Here is a 21,592-nt window from a genome sequence, read left to right on the forward strand (position 1 = left end):
TTATTTTTATTACAATATGCCAAAGTATCTTAGAGTGTACCCTCAGTGAGAGGATAGGAAATATACACAAGATATATATACACAATAGCAAAAATATGCAGTATAGTCTTAGAAAACAGTGCAAACAATGTATAGTTACAATAGGATGCAATGGGGAAACATAGGGATAGGGGCAACACAAACCATATACTCCAAAAGTGGAATGCGAACCACGAATGGACCCCAAACCTATGTGACCTTGTAGAGGGTCGCTGGGACTATTAGAAAATAGTGAGAGTTAGAAAAATAACCCTCCCCAAGACCCTGAAAAGTGAGTGCAAAGTGCACTAAAGTTCCCCTAAGGACAAAAGAGTTGTGTTAGAGGAATAATGCAGGAAAGACACAAACCAGCAATGCAACAACTGTGGATTTCCAATCTAGGGTACCTGTGGAACAAGGGGACCAAGTCCAAAAGTCACAAGCAAGTCGGAGATGGGCAGATGCCCAGGAAATGCCAGCTGCGGGTGCAAAGAAGCTACGACTGGACAGAAGAAGCTGAGGTTTCTGCAGGAACGAAAAGGGCTAGAGACTTCCCCTTTGGTGGACGGATCCCTCTTGCCTTGGAGAGTCGTGCAGAAGTGTTTTCCCGCCGGAAGGACGCCAACAAGCCTTGCTACACGCAAATCGTGCGTTTGGCGTTTTTGGACGCTGCTGGGGCCCAGGAGGGACCAGGAGGTCGCAAATTGGACCTGCAGAGAGAGGGGACGTCGTGCAAGACAAAGAACCCTCACTGAAGCAAGTAGCACCCGGAGAAGTGCCAGAAACAGGCACTACGAGGATGCATGAAATGGTGCTCGCCGAAGTTGCACAAAGGAGTCCCACGTCGCCGGAGACCAACTTAGAAAGTCGTGCAATGCAGGTTAGAGTGCCGTGGACCCAGGCTTGGCTGTGCACAAAGGATTTCCGCCGGAAGTGCACAGGGGCCGGAGTAGCTGCAAAGTCGCGGTTCCCAGCAATGCAGCCCAGCGAGGTGAGGCAAGGACTTACCTCCACCAAACTTGGGCTGAAGAGTCACTGGACTGTGGGGGACACTTGGACAGCGTCGCTGGATTCGAGGGACCTCGCTCGTCGTGCTGAGAGGAGACCCAAGGGACCGGTAATGCAGCTTTTTGGTGCCTGCGGTTGCAGGGGGAAGATTCCGTCGACCCACGGGAGATTTCTTCGGAGCTTCTGGTGCAGAGAGGAGGCAGGCTACCCCCACAGCATGCACAAGCAGGAAAACAGTTGAGAAGGCGGCAGGATCAGCGTTACAGAGTTGCAGTAGTCGTCTTTGCTACTATGTTGCAGGTTTGCAGGCTTCCAGCGCGGTCAGCGGTCGTTTCCTTATCAGAAGGTGAAGAGAGAGATGCAGAGGAACTCGGCTGAGCTCATGCATTCGTTATCTAAAGTTTCCCCAGAGACAGAGACCCTAAATAGCCAGAAAAGAGGGTTTGGCTTTCTAGGAGAGAGGAAAGGCTACTAACACCTGAAGGAGCCTATCAGCAGGAGTCTCTGACGTCACCTGGTGGCACTGGCCACTCAGAGCAGTCCAGTGTGCCAGCAGCACCTCTGTTTCCAAGATGGCAGAGGTCTGGAGCACACTGGAGGAGCTCTGGACACCTCCCAGGGGAGGTGCAGGTCAGGGGAGTGGTCACTCCCCTTTCCTTTGTCCAGTTTCGCGCCAGAGCAGGGGCTAAGGGGTCCCTGAACCGGTGTAGACTGGCTTATGCAGAATTGGGCACATCTGTGCCCAACAAAGCATTTCCAGAGGCTGGGGGAGGCTACTCCTCCCCTGCCTTCACACCATTTTCCAAAGGGAGAGGGTGTCACACCCTCTCTCAGAGGAAGTTCTTTGTTCTGCCATCCTGGGCCAGGCCTGGCTGGACCCCAGGAGGGCAGCTGCCTGTCTGAGGGGTTGGCAGCAGCAGCAGCTGCAGTGAAACCCCAGGAAGGGCAGTCTGGCAGTACCAGGGTCTGTGCTACAGACCACTGGGATCATGGAATTGTACCAACAATGCCAGGATGGCATAGAGGGGGCAATTCCATGATCATAGACATGTTACATGGCCATATTCGGAGTTACCATGGTGAAGCTACATATAGGTAGTGACCTATATGTAGTGCACGCGTGTAATGGTGTCCCCGCACTCACAAAGTTCAGTGAATTGGCTCTGAACAATGTGGGGGCACCTTGGCTAGTGCCAGGGTGCCCTCACACTAAGTAACTTTGCACCTAACCTTTACCAGGTAAAGGTTAGACATATAGGTGACTTATAAGTTACTTAAGTGCAGTGTAAAATGGCTGTGAAATAACGTGGACGTTATTTCACTCAGGCTGCAGTGGCAGGCCTGTGTAAGAATTGTCAGAGCTCCCTATGGGTGGCAAAAGAAATGCTGCAGCCCATAGGGATCTCCTGGAACCCCAATACCCTGGGTACCTCAGTACCATATACTAGGGAATTATAAGGGTGTTCCAGTAAGCCAATGTAAATTGGTAAAATTGGTCACTAGCCTGTTAGTGACAATTTGAAAGTAATGAGAGAGCATAACCACTGAGGTTCTGGTTAGCAGAGCCTCAGTGAGACAGTTAGGCACCACACAGGGAACATATACATGCACACCTATGAGCACTGGGGCCCTGTGTGACAGGGTCCCAGTGACACATACATATAGGCCACAAACCTATGAGCACTGGGGTCCTGACCAGCAGGATCCCAGTGACACATAACAAACATACTGAAAACATAGTGTTTTCACTATGAGCACTGGGGCCTAGCCATCAGGATCCCAGTGAGACAGTGAAAACAGTGACAAACATCCTGACATACACTCACAAACAGGCCAAAAGTGGGGGTAACAAGGCTAGAAAGAGGCTACCTTCTCACACTTTCTTACAATCCTCCCACAAATCTCATGGTACAATAATGCTAAACAATGTATCCAGATCCTTCCAAAGCAGCCCTTCCCACGGCTTTTATTCTGTTTAACTCTGTATCTGTACATTTTTATGTACGTCGAGAGACTGTGTCTTGTGATCTACAGCTGTGTGTTTGTATTGCTGAGCACCTCCTTCCACATCTTGATGTTATGGATTGTGTGATGTGCATACGTGGACATATCCCATAGTAAATTGTGTGATCCTTCACGCCCCTTTCCAATACACCTTTCTTTTCATTTGTTATCTGTTCGTACTTCTGTTCATGTTTTCTAATGGCGTTAGCCACTTCCTCTTTACCCTGGCTATGGAATAACTGTCTAATTCTTTCACAAGGTCTCTTACGTTTTGCTTTTTATTTTTCACTTCCTCATCCATCAAACGCCATGCCAGGGTGCGGCTTTCACGTTCCGTCTCTGCCTGCTGTTGTAGAGGCAGCTCAGAGTGTTTGGTCCCTGTTGTGGTGCCCTCAGGCTGTAGTGTATTTCCCAAATGTCCTCAAGCAAAATCGATGTTTTGTTCCGTGACTGTGCACCAATGTCCTCCAATCTTCCCTGCTCTTGTCAGCCCCCCCCCACCATGTGGAGGAAACCATTCTTCAGTTCAGGCATTTTTTATTTTTAGATTATCCTCCACATACAGGACAGCCCCACATTCAAGGGACATCCCATATGCTACTAGTATGTAGGCGGCATTGTAAAGAACAGCACATGTACGCAAAGCCACAGAAACACTACTGTCAGTTTCCTTGCAAAGTCAAAGTCTAAGTACAGTAGTGGATGTAGGCCTTCTTTCGCCGCTATTTGGTATGCTGGACTGTCCTTGGGGGCTAGGTTGATGTGTCTCTAGCTTGCCTTTACTAAGAGGGTTCCCCATGACTGTCTTACCCTAGCCTTTTGTTACATAACACGAAGACAATTACAATCGCTCCAGAAAACAGTAGGATGTCGGTGTATTCTTTACACTGCTCATACCCCGTGACACAGAAGGGATAACAATGTGTGCATTCACACACAGAGCTTCTCTCTGCCAACAACAATCATTTATTGGTAAAAGCAGGAAGCCGGTCTGCATTCATGCTACAACTCACACAGCCATGTCCACCTTAGCACACACAAAGTTTGAAATCAGACAGTACCCAAGGTGCTAGTGACGGCGTCTACACTGGCTTCCTTTGGGGCGAATCAAGAGATGACAGAATAGTCAGGAGGGAAAGATAAGAATATCACACCCTTGCTTTCCTGCCCTGCGGCAGGGTGCGGCTGTATGATATTGGAAACTGGACCAGATCCTTGGCCAGTGACACACAGATAATGCAATAGCTGTGAACAAGTCAGGCAACCACATGTGATGGCAGAACCATAGACAAGGGTCACAGTACAACACAGTACAACTTGCCCTGTGGGGTGATCCTACTCCCACCCCTTGTATCAAATATGTAGTGAGTGCAGGGTGGTGTTTGTACTGTATGATGTTTGCAGATTAAATCAGTCAATTGTCATAAAAATCTGTATTAGGTCCCCCAGGAGTCCACCCACCTAGTCTTAAATTTTCTAAACATTCTTATCCTAAAGCACAAATGCATGCAGTCAAAATAAATCACAGTACACCACCTTGTGGTGAACCCGTCACTCAGGAATCAAAACCACTTTCACACACACACGCAATCAGCATCTATATTTCACTCTCTTTTTTCAGTATTTGGACAGGAAAATCAGATAGTTCAATATGTAGTAGGCATAGTTCACAGCGCTCCAATATCACCGGAAACAGATAACATGACAAACGGATAATATGACAAACAGAGCCTGGCACCACCTGCCTGCTCCACTGAAATGAACCACTATCATTCCGATACTGGAATTAACCACTATCATTTCTATATCATTCCTATACACACGGACGCTGACAACACCTGCCAGTTCCTCTTAAATGGACCACTACCATTCTCATACACATAGACACATAGACCCTGGCACCACCTGCCAGTTGTTCTGGAATGGACCACTACCATTCCACATCTGGGCAACGCCCTTTTAACCTGGGGTTGGCTTGGCGCCTACAACACCCTCTCTGTCCAGAGTTATCCGCCCCAGCCCCTCCGGCTGGGGACTGCAAACAGCGACTCGCGCTGTGTTCTGAAGCAACACCGCTAGTTGCCTCTATTCCTCGGACTTTGTTTTTAAAAGTAACAAGCTACATGAAATACAGGAAGCTATTCTAAGTGTACAGCTGCAGCGCAGGGAGGAAGGAAATGGTGTAATACAATGGAAGGACTGAATTAACACAGAATGCTAGCAGCCGACGAATGGTTTTAGGTAACCATCTGAATGTTTTCCCAAGGTGCATTAGCGGAGCCCGCAACAGAGGACAACAGAGGAAGAAATGCCCTTGGCATGCCACTGCAGACAGAGAAAGAAAAATGTCATTATAAAGAAGAGCAGGCTAAGGGGTACGGCAAATAGAAATATTAACCATAAATGCATACCACTGTATGCAGGAAACATATTAACAAAACACCCCAGTTACCTCCCTGTTTCTCAATATTTACACAGAAAATACAGTAGAGCAAACAGCGAGAGCAGGACCACGAAGCAATAGATACTCACGACAGCTCCAGCCGCCGTCACAGGAGGGGCCCTGTCCAATGGGTCAGCTGTCACCCCAACCGAAACAGGAGCCGGGCTGAAGGGAGCTATCCGCAATTCTTCACCAAATGTAGAAGCCTAATTATTCAGCACCCATTCAGGATACAAACGACCGATAGCCAGCTCTTCTAGGTAAACATAAAGAATTTATTAGAGATAGAAAGACATGTACATGGAGGATGCTCGGTACTAGTTGTACACAAACAGCCTAATTAAAGGAAGTAATACACGATCTTTTATAGTATTAAACCACAAACATTGACGTATGATTGACGTATGATTATTTCTCCATTATGGCTGACATCACGTACTCAGACTGGTACTGTCCAGAAGGGATATTGCTTCAGTTAGCATGCAATGACGATGATATTTCATGGTGGCTGTTCAGAGAGCAAGCCTTGCAACATAATGCGTTCCTAGCAGTAGCGAATTACATTTGTAGGCCTCTTTACTTAATGATAGGCCTGTGCAGAGATTGTCATTGTGTATCACAGGGGCCAATAGGCATAGCATACCTAAGAACTGTAAAATGCGATTCCACACATCCAGGGTGATTACAGCTCCTCCAATAGCACTTCTTCCCTTTCCTTTCCATCCAATGTGATTACACTTTCCCTACAGCACTTCTTCCCTTTCCGTCCAATGTTATTACACCTCCTTCTACAGCACTTCCACTCTTTCCCTCCAGTGTGATTACACCTCCTCCTACAATACTTTGTCACCTTCCATTTAGTGTGATTACCTGTCCCCTACAGCACTTCTTTCCTTTCCTTCCAGTGTGATTACACTTCCCCTACAGCACTTCTTCCCTTGCCCTCTAGTGTGATTACACCGCTTTTTATAGCACTTCTTCCTTTCCATCCAGTCTGATTACATTTCCTCCTTCAGCACTTCTTCTCTTTCCATCCAGTGTGGTTACACCACTTCCTACAGCACTTATTCCCTTTCCATCCAGTGTGAATACACCTCCTCTTACTTCCCTTTACACCTCCTCCTTCACCACTTCTCTTTCCTACATGTGTGATTACACCTCCTTCTAAAGCACTTCTTCTCTTTCTATCCAATTTAATTATAACTCCTCCTACAGCACTTCTTACCCTTCATCCAGTGATCACACGTCCCCTACAGAACTTCTTGCTTTTCCATCCAGTGTGATTACACATCCTCCTACAGCACTTCTTCCCTTTCCCTCCAGTGTTATTATACCTTCTCCTACAGCACTTTTTCACTCTCAATCCAGTGTGATTACACTGCTTCCTACAGCACTTCTTACCTTTCCATCCAGTGTGATTACACCTCCCTATTAAGCACTTCTTACTTTTCCATCCAGTGTGATTACAGCTCCTCCAATAGCACTTCTTCCCTTTCCTTTCCATCCAGTGTGATTACACTTTCCCTACAGCACTTCTTCCCTTTCCGTCCAATGTTATTACACCTCCTTCCGCAGCACTTCCTCTCTTTCCCTCCAGTGTGATTACACCTCCTCCTACAATACTTTGTCCCCTTCTATTTAGTGTGATTACACGTCCCCTACAGCACTTCTTTCCTTTCCTTCCAGTGTGATTACACTTCCCCTACAGCACTTCTTCCCTTTCCCTCTAGTGTGATTACACCACTTTTTATAGCACTTCTTCCTTTCCATCCAGTCTGATTACACTGCCTCCCTTCAGCACTTCTCTTTCCATCCAGTGTGGTTACACCACTTCCTACAGTATTTATTCCCTTTCCATCCAGTGTGAATACACCTCCTCTTATAGCACTTCTTTTTCCATCCAGTGTGATTACACAGCACTTCTTTCCTTTCCGTCCACGGTGAATACACCTCCTTCTTCCCATACCACAACAAACAACTACGGAGGAAGACTATTTTTTCCAACTACCTCAGTACCATGTAGACTGTGCTTTACAAAACTGCTTTACAACCACTTTGTGTTTAAATAACGCAGGAAGATTGGAGCACGGTGGTGACTCTGCCACATTGTTTTTCTGGACTTTTTCGTCAATAGTATTTTGTCGATATACACCTATGTTTTTATATGTATACTTTGTATCGTATCCCTTATATGTTGATGTATAGCTTGCATTGTACTTTGTATGTGTAATCTATTTTAGGTTGAAGGGTAGGATTGTGTGAGATAGCAATAAATTGTGGAAATAATTCTAGATAAAAGTAATTATTATTTCCCAGTGATTAATGTATATATATATATATTTCCCTATTGTATGCCATTTCATATGAAGTACACCTCCTTCTACAGCACTTCTTCCCATTCCCTCCAGTGTGATCACACCTCCCTTACAGCACTTCTTCACTCTCAATCCAGTGTGATTATACCTCTTCCTACAGCATGTGTTAACTTTCCATCCAGTGTGATTACACCTCCTTCTACAGCACTTCTTCTCTTTCCAGCCAATGTAATTACACCTCCACCTACAGCTCTTCTTCCCGTTCACCAAGAGAGAAAACACCTCCTCCTACAGCACTTCTTTCCTTTCTGTCCAGTGTGATTACATCTCCTCCTCAACACTTCTTCTCTTTCCATCCAGTGTGATTTCACTGCTTCCTACATCACTTCTTCCCTGTCATCCAGTATGATTACACCTCCTCCTACAGCACGTCTTCTGTTTCCATCCAGTGTAATTACATCTCCTCCTCCAGCACTTCTTCTCTTTCCATCCAGTGTTATTTGACCGCCTCCTGCAGCACTGCTTCTCTTTCGATCCAATGTGATTACACTACTTCCTACAGCACTTCTTCACTTTCATCCGGTATGATTACACCTCCTCCAGCAGTTCTTCCCTTTCATCCACTGTGATTACACCTCCTCCTACAGCACTTCTTCTGTTTCCATCCGGTGTGATTACATCTCCTCCTACAGCACTTCTTCTGTTTCCATCCGGTGTGATTACACCTCCTCCTACAGCACTTCTTCTGTTTCCATCTGGTGTGATTACATCTCCTCCTACAGCACGTCTTCCCTTTCCATCCAGTGTTATTAGACTGCCTCCTGCAGCACTGCTTCTCTTTTGATCCAGTGTGATTACACTACTTCTTACGGCACTTCTTCCCTTTCATCCAGTATGATTACACCTCCTCCAGCAGTTCATCCCTTTCATCCAGTGTGATTACACCTCCTCCTACAGCACTTCTTCTGTTTCCATCTGGTGTGATTACATCTCCTCCTACAGCACTTCTTCCCTTTCCATCCAGTGTTATTAGACCGCCTCCTGCAGCACTTCTTCCCTTTCTTTCCAGTGTGGTTGCACCTCCTCCTACAGCACTTCTTCCCTTTCATCCTGTGTGATTACACCTACTCCTGCAGCATTTCATCCCTGTCACACCTCCTCCAGTAGTTCTTTCCTTTCCATCCAGTGTGATTACACTTCCTCCAACAACACTTCTTTCATTTCCCTCCAGTGTTATTACACCTCCTTCTACAGCACTTCATCCCTTTTCATCCATTGTTATTAGACCTCCTCCTACAGCACTTCTTCTCTTTCCATCCAATGTGATTACACTTCCCCCTACAACACTTCTTCTCTTTGCATGCAGTGTGACTACACCTCCTCCTACAGCACTTCTTCTATTTCCTTCCAGTGTGATTCATCCTCCTCCTAGTACACTTCTTCCCTTTTCATCCAGTATGATTACACCTCCTGCAGCACTTACTCCCTTTTCATCCTGTGTGATTACATATTTATCTACAGCACTTCTTCCCTTCCAGTCCCACGCATACCCTGCATTTAATCTTCACCTACTTGACTTGGTTTAAATGGATGTTCCAAACATATGCACAGAATATCTGATATGTGATTAAAGAGAAAGAGGCAAATAATTATTGCATCTCTGTCCACTTGAGTAATTGTATTTTATTTTATGGTACCTTTTCATCAGAGTCATATAACTGATCACTCTTGTCTGTCTGCTTTCTTCAAGTTTTGTCCAATCTGTACTATAGCATTCCAAGAGTGAGCAGCTTGTCCGCAGCTGCTGAGGTTCAACCTGTGATGTCCTCTTACCACCAAGGCCTCACTGATCTAACAATCTTGGTTTTCACAGGTTATTCTCTCACTTTGAGAGAGTCCTCACTGAGGGTCAATATCCATCACAAATGGAAATAACACAAGATAACACAAAACAGCATTTCCCCAACAAAGTTGTACACTCTTTGCAAGATGTTGAAAACAAGATTTAATAAATGATTTGATGTGAGATATGAAACAATACATTCATTTGTATTAAGATCTTTGGGTCTTAGCAATGAATTTGCCTGGATTTAGTAAAATGTTGCTAAAACAAAGAAATGGTTGAAATATTTTTAGACAAAGTGCCCGTGTGAGGTTACACTAGGAGGTAGAGGGGCGTGTGGAGGCGAAGAGCGGTGAGTGGAGAGTGGAGAGAAGAGTGACAGGAGTACAGGAGGTACAGCAGTTCACAGAGGTACAGGGGAGTGGAGGAGGGCTAGAAAACCCTCTGTGAGACATCCGGGTAACCAGGCAGCCCCAAGTCAGGTGTGAGTGTGCTGCAGTAGGCACTCGATGAGTAGGGTGGAGCACTGCATGGTCACAGAAGATGCAGGCTTAGAAGCAGGTGTGGCTTGCATCTGCATTGCTCCCTGCACTGTCCAGACCTTGTGGTGGCAGGTAGTGGTCTACTATGCCTTGCCTTCAGTCTTTAGCTGCTGGTACTGCTAGTAAGCGCATCACCAAGCTCCAAGCCCCAGAGTGTCCAAAGACACTTCATCTGTCTGCTACATCACTGGCAAACTCACTCAGGAGCACTCTGGCCTAAGACACTCCATCTGTCTGCTACATCACTGGCAAACTCACTCAGGAGCACTCTGGCCTAAGACACTCCATCTGTCTGCTACATCACTGGCAAACTCACTCAGGAGCACTCAGGCCAGGGTACTGTGGAGAAGGGGCTCCAGCGCAGCCTGTGGGGGCCTTTGTTACACCACTGATCACTATCACCTTGCCTGCTTAGCTCAGCCCAGAGTGCAGGACCCCAGCCTTTCTGAGAAGTGGGTCACGAACATGGGGGCCTGACATCAGGGGCCTGACATCAAAGGCCTACATCAGAGGACTGAATAATGGCAGAAAGGGCCACTTGTTGCGGTGCAGCTCCAAATGTCCTGGTGCCGTCTCCCCCTGCAACAGTTCTCCTGTACATCTTGCCTGCAGTCTGCTACCCTCTGCTGCTTTCTGTTTGTGACTCCTCTGCTCATTTTCTGCACATGTTTCTGCCACTTCTGCTCCTTTTCTGCTCCTTTTCCACTATTTTTACTATCTTTTCTGCTCCCTTTTCTTCTTCTGCACTCTATTTTGCCTTTTTATGCCTCTTCTTCTCCTTTTCCTCTTGTTTTTCTATCTTCTCATTTTCTGTTCCTTTTCTGCTCATATTTCTACCTCTTCTGCTTTCTCTGCTCCTTTTCTGCCCCTTCTGTTCCTTTTCTTCTGTTTTTTTCTGCCTTTTCTGCTCGTTTTCTGCTTGTTATTTGCTCATTTTTCTACATTTTCTTCTCCTTTTCTGCTCATTTTGTCTGCCTTTTCTGCTCCTTTCTTGCTCTTTCTGTCTTTTCTACTCCTTATCTGCACTCTTTTTCGACTTTTTCTGCTCATTTTTCTGCCTCTTCTGCCAGTGGTGTAATGAAACTTGAGGGGGTCCCCTTGCAAAAAAACATGCACAATTCCAGAAAAGTCCCTCTGGAGCTGGGGGCACACCTGCACCACAGGGGCTGCGGAGCTATGGTTAAGCCAATGTCTTCTGCTCCTTTTCTTCTCATTTTCCTGCCTGTTCTGCTCCTTTTCTGCTCCTTTCCTGATTGTTTTTCTGACTTTCTTGCTCATATTTCTGCCTCTTCTGCTCCTTTTCTTCTTGTTTTTCTTCCTTTTCTGTTCATATTTCTGCCTTTTCTGCACTCTATTTTGCCTTATTCTGCTAGTTTCTGTAAGAAGCTGGCCTGGTTTGTAGTGGGTATCACAGGTACTTGCACCTAATACCAAGTCCAGTTATCCCCTTATTAGTGTAGTGTAGACAGTGTTCTAGAAGCCGCTCTCTCTAGTGGTAGAGTGGATGAGCAGCCAAAGCTAAACTAGGAGACATGCAAAGCTCATACCATATCACTGTAGTCACACAGCACTTACACACATGAAAGAGAATAGTCAGTGTTGCAAAAATAAAGTATTTATTTTTGGTGACACAAATACCAAATATACCATCAGAGACTATACTCACTTAGGAGGTAAGTAATATACTTATTATATACAGTAGTACACAGAAATAGTCACAGAAATACTTAGAAAACAGTGAAAATGCTGTAAAATATAATAGGTAGAAATGGGCCCAGGGGAAGACTAATAAACCACTGAACTCAGAAAACTCTTCCTTTAAGGGACTTGACACTTCCATTCATGTCCCGCTCCTTCCTGACCCACACCAGACCAAAATGTCAGTAAGGGAAGCCAAGGTGTAGGAGGCTGGCCTGGCTTGTAGTGGGTACCAGAGGTACTTACACCTTGTGCCAGGTCCAATTATCCCTTATTAGTGTAGAAGAGGTGTTTCTAGCAGCTTAGGCTGATAGAAGGTAGCTATGGCAAAGCAGCTTAGGCTGAACTAGGAGACATGTAAAGCTCCTACAATACCACTGGTGTCATATGCACAATATCATAAGAAAACACAATACACAGAAGTACTAAGAATAAAGGTACTTTATTCTTATGACAATATGCCAAAAGTAGCTCATTGAGTACCCTCAGTACGAGGATAAGTTATATACACAAGACATATGTACACAAACAAAACTTATGCAGGTAATAGCAAGAAAAGTAATGCAAACAGTGTAAAATTATAGTAGATTGCAATAGGAGCACATAGGTTTAGGGGCAACATAAAACCATATACTCCAAAAGTGGAATGTGAACCACGAATGGACCCCAAAACTATGTGAGCTTGTAGAGGGTCGCTGGGACTGTAAGAAAACAGTAAGGGTTAGAAAAACAGCCCACCTCAAGACCCTGAAAGGTAGGTGTAAACTACACCTACTACTCCCAGAGAGCACAGAAGTCGTGATAGGGGGATTCTGCAGGAAGAACAAACATCAGCAATGCAACACCAGTGAATTTCCGGACCTGAGTACCTGTAAGACAAGGGGACCAAGTCCAATAGTCGCGACAGTGTCGAGAGGGGGCAGGAGCCCAGGAAATGCCAGCTGAGGGTGCAGGGAAGCTGCCACCTGTTGGAAGAAGCTTGGAGTTCTGCAAGAAAGAAGAAGACTAGGAACTTCTCCTTTGGAGGATGGATGTCCCACGTTGCAATGAAGCCTGCAGAGGTGTTCCCATGCAGAAAGACCATAAACAAGCCTTGCTAGCAGCAAGGTTCATGGTAGAGGTTTTTGGGTACTGCTGTGGCCCAGGAGGGACCAGGATGTTGCCACTTGGAGGAGGAGGCAGAGGAGGCGTCCAGCAAGTCAGGGAGCCCTCACAGAAGCAGGCAGCACCCGCAGAAGTACCTGAAGAGGCACTTGGAAGAAAAGTGAACCGGAGTCCACCCGAAGTCACAAAAGGGAGTCCCACGACGCCGGAGGACAACTCAGAAGTTTGTGCACTCCAGGAAGGAGTGTCGGGAACCCAGGCTTGGCTGTGCATGAAGGAAATCCTGGAAGAGTGCACAGGAGCTGGAGCAGCTACAAATCACACGGTACCCAGCAATGCAGTCTAGCGTGGGGAGGCAAGGACTTACCTCCACCAAACTTGGACTGAAGAGTCAATGGACTGTGGGAGTCACTTGGACAGAGTTCCTGAGTTCCAGGCACCAAGCTTGTTGTGTTGAGAGGGGACCCAGAGGACCAGTGATGCAGTCTTTTGGTGCTTGAGGTTCCAGGGGGAAGATTCTGTCGACTCACAGGAGATTTCTTCAGAGCTCCTGGTGCAGAGAAGAGGCAGGCTACCCCCAGAGCATGCACCACCTGAGAGCAGTCGAGAAAGCTGGCAGGATGAAGCGATACAAGGTTGCAGTAGTCGTCTTTGCTACTTTGTTGCGGTTTTGCAGGCTTCCTGAGCAGTCAGCGGTCGATCCTTTGGTAGAAGGTAAAGAGAGAGATGCAGAGGAACTCTTGCATTCGTTATCTGGTGAGATCCCCAAAGCAGAGACCCTAAATAGCCAGAAAAGGAGGTTTGGCTACCTAGGAATGAGGATTGGCTACCAAGAGAGGTAAGAGCCTATCAGAAGGAGCCTCTGATGTCACCTGCTGGCACTGGCCACTCAGAGCAGTCCAGTGTGCCACAGACACCTCTGTTTCCAAGATGGCAGAGGTCTGGGACACACTGGAGGAGCTCTGGGCACCTCCCCTGGGAGGTGCAGGTCAGGGGAGTGGTCACTCCCCTTTCCTTTGTCCACTTCCATGCCAGAGCAGGGCTGGGGGATCCCTGAACCGGTGGAGACTGGCTTATGCAGAGATGGGCACTATCTGTGCCCATCAAAGCATTTCCAGAGGCTGGGGGAGGCTACTCCTCCCCAGCCTTCACACCAATTTCCAAAGGGAGAGGATGTTACACCCTCTCTCAGAGGAAGCCCGTTGTTCTGCCTTCCTGGGCCAGGGCTGCCTGTCTGTGGGGTTGGCAGCAGCAGCTGCAGTGGAGACCCCGGAAAGGCAGTTTGGCAGTACCCGGGAACTATGCTAGAGACCTGGGGGATCACGGAATTGTCCCCCCATAGCCAGAATGGCATTGGGGTGACAATTCCATGATCTTAGACATGTTACATGGCCATGTTCGGAGTTACCATTGTGACGCTGTTCATAGGTAGTGACCTAAGTACAGTGCACGCGTGTAATGGTGTCCCCGCACTCACAAAGTCTGGGGAATATGTCCTGACCGATGTGGAGGCACCTTGGCTAGTGCCAGGGTGCCCACACACTAAGTAACTTTGCACCCAACCTTCACCAGGTGAAGGTTAGACATATAGGTGACTTATAAGTTACTTACGTGCAGTGGTAAATGGCTGTGAAATAACGTGGACGTTATTTCATGCAGGCTGCAATGGCAGACCACTGAGGTTCTGGTTAGCAGAGCCTCAGTGAGACAGTTAGGCATCACACAGGGAACACATGCAGGACACATACTTATGCGCATTGGGGCCCTGGCTTGCAGGGTCCCAGTGACACATAGACTAAAACAACATATATACAGTGAAATATGGGGTTAACTTGCCAGGCAAGATGGTACTTTCCTACACAACCCCCCCCCCCCAAACAAAGGACAATAAGACTAGCCATGACCTGATAAGTCTTCATTGTCTAAGTGGAAATATCTGGAGAGTCCATCTGCATTGGAGTGGGTACTCCCAGGTCTATGTTCCACTGTATAGTCCATTCCCTGTAGAGATATGGACCACCTCAACAATTGAGGGTTTTCACCTTTCATTTGTTTTAGCCAAAGTAGAGGTTTGTGGTCTGTCTAAACAATAAAGTGAGTGCCAAACAGGTATGGCCTCAACTTCTTCAGTACCCAGACCACAGCAAAGGCCTCCCTCTCAATGGCAGACCAACGCTTTTCTCTATGGGTCAACCTTCTGCTGATAAAATAAACTGGTTGATCCTGGCCCTCAGAGTTCAGTTGTGATAAGACTGCCCCTACCCCTAATTCAGATGTATCAGTTTGAACAATTAATTTCTTGGAGTAACATGGGCTTTTTAGGACAGGTGCACGGCACATGGCCTGTTTGAGCTCCTCAAAAGCTTTCTGACAGCTAGCTGTCCATAATACCTTTTTAGGCATCTTTTTACTAGTGAGATCATTAGGAGGGGCTGCTATGGAGCCATAGTTTTTAATGAATCTCCTGTAATACCCAGTGAGGCCTAGGAAGGCTCTCACCTAGGTCTGAGTTGTAGGGGGAACCCAATCCATGATTGTCTGGATTTTCCCCTGAAGTGGTGCAATCTGTTCTCCACCTACCAGGTGTCTCAGATAAATCACCTTTCCCTGCCCTATCTGGCACTTTGAGGCCTTGAGAGTGAGGCCTGCCTTTTGCAGGGCCTCCAAAACTTTCCAAAGGTGGACCAGGTGCTCATCATAGGTGGAGCTAAAGACAGCTATATCATAAAGATATGCTGCACTAAAAGCCTCTAACCCTTGCAGGACTGTGTTCATCAACCTCTGAAAAGTGGCAGGTGCATTCTTCAAACCAAAGGGCATCACTGTAAATTGGTAGTGCCCTCCTATAGTTGAAAATGCATTTTTAGGTTTAGCATCCTCAGCCAATTTGATCTGCCAATACCCTTCAGTCAAATCAAAGGTGCTTAGATACTTGGCAGATGCCAGTGTATCTATGAGCTCATATGCCCTGGGTATAGGGTGAGCATCAGTTTTTGTTACCTGATTGAGACCTCTGTAGTCTACACAAAACCTCATCTCCCTTTTTCCATCTTTTGAGTGAGGCTTTGGTACAAGCACCACAGGACTCGATCATGGGCTTCAGAAGGTTCAACCACTCCTAGATCAAGCATTTTCTGCACCTCTTGTTTTGTGCAGTCCCTGACATAGTTAGGCTGCCTATAGATTTCACTTTTGACAGCCAAGCTGTCTCCAGTATCAATTGTATGTTCACACCAGGAAGTTGTTACTGGCACAATTGAAAAGAGGTCAGAAAACTGTCCTAGGAGATTTATGCAGTTGTCTTTCTGTTCTGCAGTAAGACAGTCTGTCAAAACGACTCCCTCAACTAAAGCATCAGATTCAGTGGTGGAAAAGAGATCAGGGAGAGGGTCACTCTCTTCTTCCTGTTCCTCATCTGTTGCCATGAGCAGGGTGAGATCAGCCCTGTCATAGTAGGGTTTTAGGCGGTTGACATGAATCACCCTAAGGAGACTCCTGGCAGTGCCCAGGTCTACCAGATAGGTAACCTCACCCTTTTTCTCAACAATTAGATGGGGTCCACTTCATTTGTCCTGGAGTGCTCTTGGGGCCACAGGCTCCAATGCCCACACCTTCTGTCCTGGTTGGTACTGGATCAGAACAGCCTTCTGGTCATGCCATTGCTTCTGGAGCTCTTGGATGGCCTAAGGGTTTTTACTGGCCTTTTTCATGTACTCGGCCATTCTGGATCTTAGGCCAAGTACATAGTCCACTATGTCCTGTTTGGGAGCTTTTAATGGTTGTTCCCAACCCTCCTTCACAAGTGTTAGTGGACCTCTTACAGGGTGTCCAATGAGGAGTTCAAAGGGGCTGAAGCCCACTCCTTTCTGGGGTACCTCCCTGTAAGCAAAAAGGAGGCAAGGTAACAGGACATCCCATCTCCTCCTGAGTTTTTCAAGGAGTCCCATTATCATACCTTTGAGAGTTTTATTAAATCTCTCTAATAGTCCATTAGTCTGTGGATGATAAGGAGTGGTGAATTTGTAGGTTACACCACATTCCTTCCATATAGCTTTCAAGTATGCAGACATAACGTTGCTACCCCTGTCTGATACAACCTCTTTTGGGAAACCCACCCTGGAAAAGATTCCCAGGAGGGCCTTTGCCACTGCAGGAGCTGTAGTGGTCCTTATAGGAATTGCTTCAGGATATCTTGTGATCCACAACCACCAAGATAATTCTTATTGCCTGAAGCAGTAGGCGGGTCAAGGGGGCCAACTATGTCAACCCCAACCCTTTTAAAGGGGACCCCAACCACAGGTAGTGGAATAAGGGGAGCCTTTGGTGTGCCACCAGTCTTGCCACTGGCTTGGCAGGTCACACAAGTCTTGCAAAAGTCTTTTGTGTCCTCTGACATCCTAGGCCAGCGAAACAGGGGGACAAGCCTTTCCCATGTTTTGATATGGCCCAAATGCCCAGCCAAAGGAATGTCATGTGCAAGAGTTAGGAGGAACTTTCTGTACTGCAGGGGAATAACCAATCTCCTGTCTGCTCCAGGTTTTGGGTCCCTTGCCTCTGTGTGCAAGAGGTTGTCCTCCCAGTAAACTCTATGTGAGTCACTGAAATCCCCATTTTGCTGTTTGACAGCTTGCTGTTTGAGACCCTCTAATGTGGGACAGATTTGCTGTGCCACACTCACCTCTTCACTGGCAGGCCCCCCTCCACCCAAAAGCTCAGCAGTGTCTGCTGCCAGCTCATCTGGTGAAGGTTCTGCACAGGGAGGAAATTATTTTTCCTCAGAAGGAGAATCATCTGTAGAGGGAGGGATAGTGGGTAGGGATTTACCCTTGCTACCCCTAGCTTTAGGGAGCACTTGGTCCATTGTTCCAGGATCCAAGTTACCCTGTCCTTTTTGCTATTTGGCCTGAGTCCTTGTCATGGCAAAAATATGCCAAGGAATGCCCAGCATTGCTGCATGAGCCTCCAACTCCAATTCTGCCCAAGCTAATGTCTCTAAATCATTCCCTAGTAGACAGCCTACCGGTAAATCCGAAGCAACCACAACTTTTTTGGACCAATAGCCATTGGGTGGCTAAGAGTGTTGTTATGAGCGTCTGTCACTTGGTACTGCTGACCAATTAGGTGTTGTTCAGGGTGCACCAGTTTCTCTATCACCATGGTAACACTGGCACCTGAGTCCCTGTAGGCCTGAACCTCAACACCATTTATTAGGGGAAGTTGCTTGTACTTATCCATATTAAGGGGACAAGCAATCAAGGTGGCCAAATCAATGGCACCTTCAGAGACTAACACAGCCTCTGTGGTCTCCCTAACAAGACCAACCCCAACTAAATTACCAAAAGTGAGCCCAGCTACTCGCTTGGATTAGCTATTAATAGGTTTGCTCCCACCACCACTGGCATTACTAGGGGCACTAGAATTTGCAGTAGGGGTTGTGGTAGTGGGAGGTTTGGTGTTTTTCTTTGGACAACTGGCATCAGTTGTCCAATGGCCTTTGACTTTACACAAATAACACCAAGGCTTTTTAGGTTGATTATTGGAAGTGGATTTGGAGCCACCACCCCCACCAGAGGTTTTTTTTGGGCCTGATGAAGACTCAGTTTTACTTTTGTCCCCACCCTTGTCAGAAGACTTACCATCCTTCTTCTTGCCATCCTTGTCACCCCCTGTATGAACTTTTCTGTTCACTCTTGTTCTGACTGACTGACTGACTGAAGAGTCACTGGACTGTAGGAGTCACTTGGACAGAGTTGCTGAGTTCCAGGGACCACGCTCGTCATGCTGAGAGGGGACCCAGAGGACCAGTGATGCAGTCTTTTGGTGCCTCCGGTTGCAGGGGGAAGATTCCGTCGACGCACAGGAGATTTCTTCAGAGCTCCTGGTGCAGAGAGGAGGCAGGCTACCCCCAGAGCATGCACCACCTGGAAACAGTCGAGAAAGCCAGCAGGATGAAGCAATACAAGGTTGCTAGTAGTCGTCTTGCTACTTTGTTGCGGTTTTGCAGGCTTCCTGAGCAGTCAGCGGTCGATCCTTTGGCAGAAGGTGAAGAGGGAGATGTAGAGGAACTCTGGTGAGCTCTTGCATTCGGTATCTAAACAATTCTCCAAAGCAGAGACCCTAAATAGCCAGAAAAGGACGTTTGGCTACCTAGGAAGGAGGATTGGCTACCAAGAGAGGTAAGAGCCTATCAGAAGGAACCTCTGACGTCACCTGCTGGCACTGGCCACTCAGAGCAGTCCAGTGTGCCACAGACACCTCTGTTTCCAAGATGGCAGAGGTCTGGCACACACTGGAGGAGCTCTGGGCACCTCCCCTGGGAGGTGCAGGTCAGGGGAGTGGTCACTCCCCTTTCCTTTGTCCAGTTTCATGCCAGAGCAGGGCTGGGGGATCCCTGAACCTGGGTAGACTGGCTTATGCAGAGATGAGAACCATCTGTGCCCATCAAACTATGCTAGAGACCTGGGGGATCACGGAAATGTCCCCCCCATAGCCAGAATGGCATTGGGGTGACAATTCCATGATCATAGACATGTTACATGGCCATGTTCGGAGTTACCATTGTGACGCTGTTCATAGGTAGTGACCTAAGTACAGTGCACGCGTGTAATGGTGTCCCCGCACTCACAAAGTCTGGGGAATATGCCCTGACCGATGTGGAGGCACCTTGGCTAGTGCCAGGGTGCCCACACACTAAGTAACTTTGCACCCAACCTTCACCAGGTAAAGGTTAGACATATAGGTGACTTATAAGTTACTTAAGTGCAGTGGTAAATGGCTGTGAAATAACGTGGACGTTATTTCACGCAGACTGCAATGGCAGGCCTGTGTAAGAATTGTCAGAGCTCCCTATGGCCGGTAAAAGAAATGTTGCAGCCCATAGGGATCTCCTGGAAACCCAATACCCTGGGTACCTCAGTACCATATACTAGGGAATTATATGGGTGTACCGGTATGCCACTGTGAATTGGTAAATTTAGTCTCTAGCCTGTTAGTGAAAAATTTGGAAAGCAGAGAGAGCATAACCACTGAGGTTCTGGTTAGCAGGGCCTCAGTGAGACAGTTAGGCATCACACAGGGAACACATACAGGGCACATACTTATGAGCACTGGGGCCCTGCATGGCAGGGTCCCAGTAACACATAGACTAAAACAACATATATAAAGTGAAATATGGGGGTAACATGCCAGGCAAGATGGTACTTTCCTGCACAAGGCCAAAAGCATCCTGCAAGATAAAAGGCTGTCAGTACATTCTATACATCTTCTAGGGTCTCTAAGAGCACTTAGGCCCATATTTAAACATTGTGACGCAAACATGGCTTTTGATGAATTTCGAGATTTACACAACCTGGTAAACCATGGAGTACACCAAAGCGATGTGTCTCCCCAGGAGAGGCGTAACGAGGATAAATCTCTTTATTTCTCCACATTATTTCCTCTTTCTACATGTGCTGCATTCTGCAGCACACATAGATAGAGGAATATGCCTCTCAGGATTGCAATCCTGCCTGCAACACAGGCGCCCTTGCACCATGGTACAAGGATGCCTGCAATGGTGCTAGGCTGCCAAAAAGCACCGATGCTGGGAGAAATGACAGGAGTGCACACTATGACTTAAATACCTTGCATTCCTGCCCTTTTCCAGTGACGCAGTGCAGCACAGTAAGGTGACTGGCTGCTCTGCCCCACTTTCCCATGGATATGGGCCTTAATATTTAGCTACAGTTCGCTTGAGCTTGACTAGAATGGACATTTTATGACACTTTTCCTGCTGCTCTTGCTTTCCTTACCCATCAGTCTACAATGAACCACCAAAAGCCCAGACCTGTGTTGCTTTAGTTTGATGTTTGTATTGCTATATTCCCACTGTATCTGCAGTGTTTTAACTGATGATTTGCACCTCTCAGACAAAAGTAAAATGTTGAGACTTTGCCTGATTTTGCAGTCGTTGCTTGACATCTCTTTCCCATCCTGCTGTTTCCAGGTCCTGATGAGGTCCGGTTGGTGAACGGCACATCCATCTGCTCCGGGAGAGTGGAGGTAAAACACAATGGAGTCTGGGAGACCGTGTGTGATGACTCCTGGGATCTGAAGGATGTTTCAGTAGTCTACAGGCAGCTTGGCTGTATTTCAGTACAAGAACATGAGTACAACCCAACGTTTGGAAAGAGCTCCCTGCCTGTTTTAATGAGTAATGTTCAATGCACAGGAGATGAGGCTGCTCCATGGGAGTGCCCACAGCAAGGCTGGGAGCACAATACCTGTCCTACAGGACGGGATTCTGGGGTGACCTGTACAGGTAAGATATGCAATGGAAATGCAACAAACATATCTTTGCTCAAGAAATGGAAGGAACTAACAGTGGAAGACACATATTTGATGCAAGATGCAAAGTGAAAAATTACAACAAACAATAACTGAATTCAATAACTACAGATATGTATGTTCTAGACTTGCTCTCCTCTAAGAAACCTCACATATTTTCACACAACTCACAGACAGCAGATACCCTGACACAGGCATCCTCACAACAACTCTCACTTCTGCAAAGAATTAAAACATGTCTTTAGGACAGCTATGCAGGCAGTTGGTGATCACCACCCCTGATGGTGGCAGT

General features: G+C 46.9%; 1 protein-coding gene across 1 annotated transcript in view; it reads left to right on the forward strand.

Annotated features, from left to right (window-relative positions):
• The window catches only part of LOC138280279 (CD5 antigen-like), a 527,257-nt gene that overhangs the window by 97,115 nt on the left and 408,550 nt on the right, over positions 1–21,592 (forward strand). The window contains exon 2 of the mRNA XM_069219469.1: positions 20,960–21,274. Coding sequence (XP_069075570.1) covers positions 20,960–21,274 — 315 coding nt within the window. The remainder of the gene's footprint in view (positions 1–20,959; positions 21,275–21,592) is intronic.

The sequence above is a fragment of the Pleurodeles waltl genome, unplaced genomic scaffold (assembly GCF_031143425.1).
Source record: "Pleurodeles waltl isolate 20211129_DDA unplaced genomic scaffold, aPleWal1.hap1.20221129 scaffold_71, whole genome shotgun sequence".
Classification (NCBI taxonomy): domain Eukaryota; kingdom Metazoa; phylum Chordata; class Amphibia; order Caudata; family Salamandridae; genus Pleurodeles; species Pleurodeles waltl.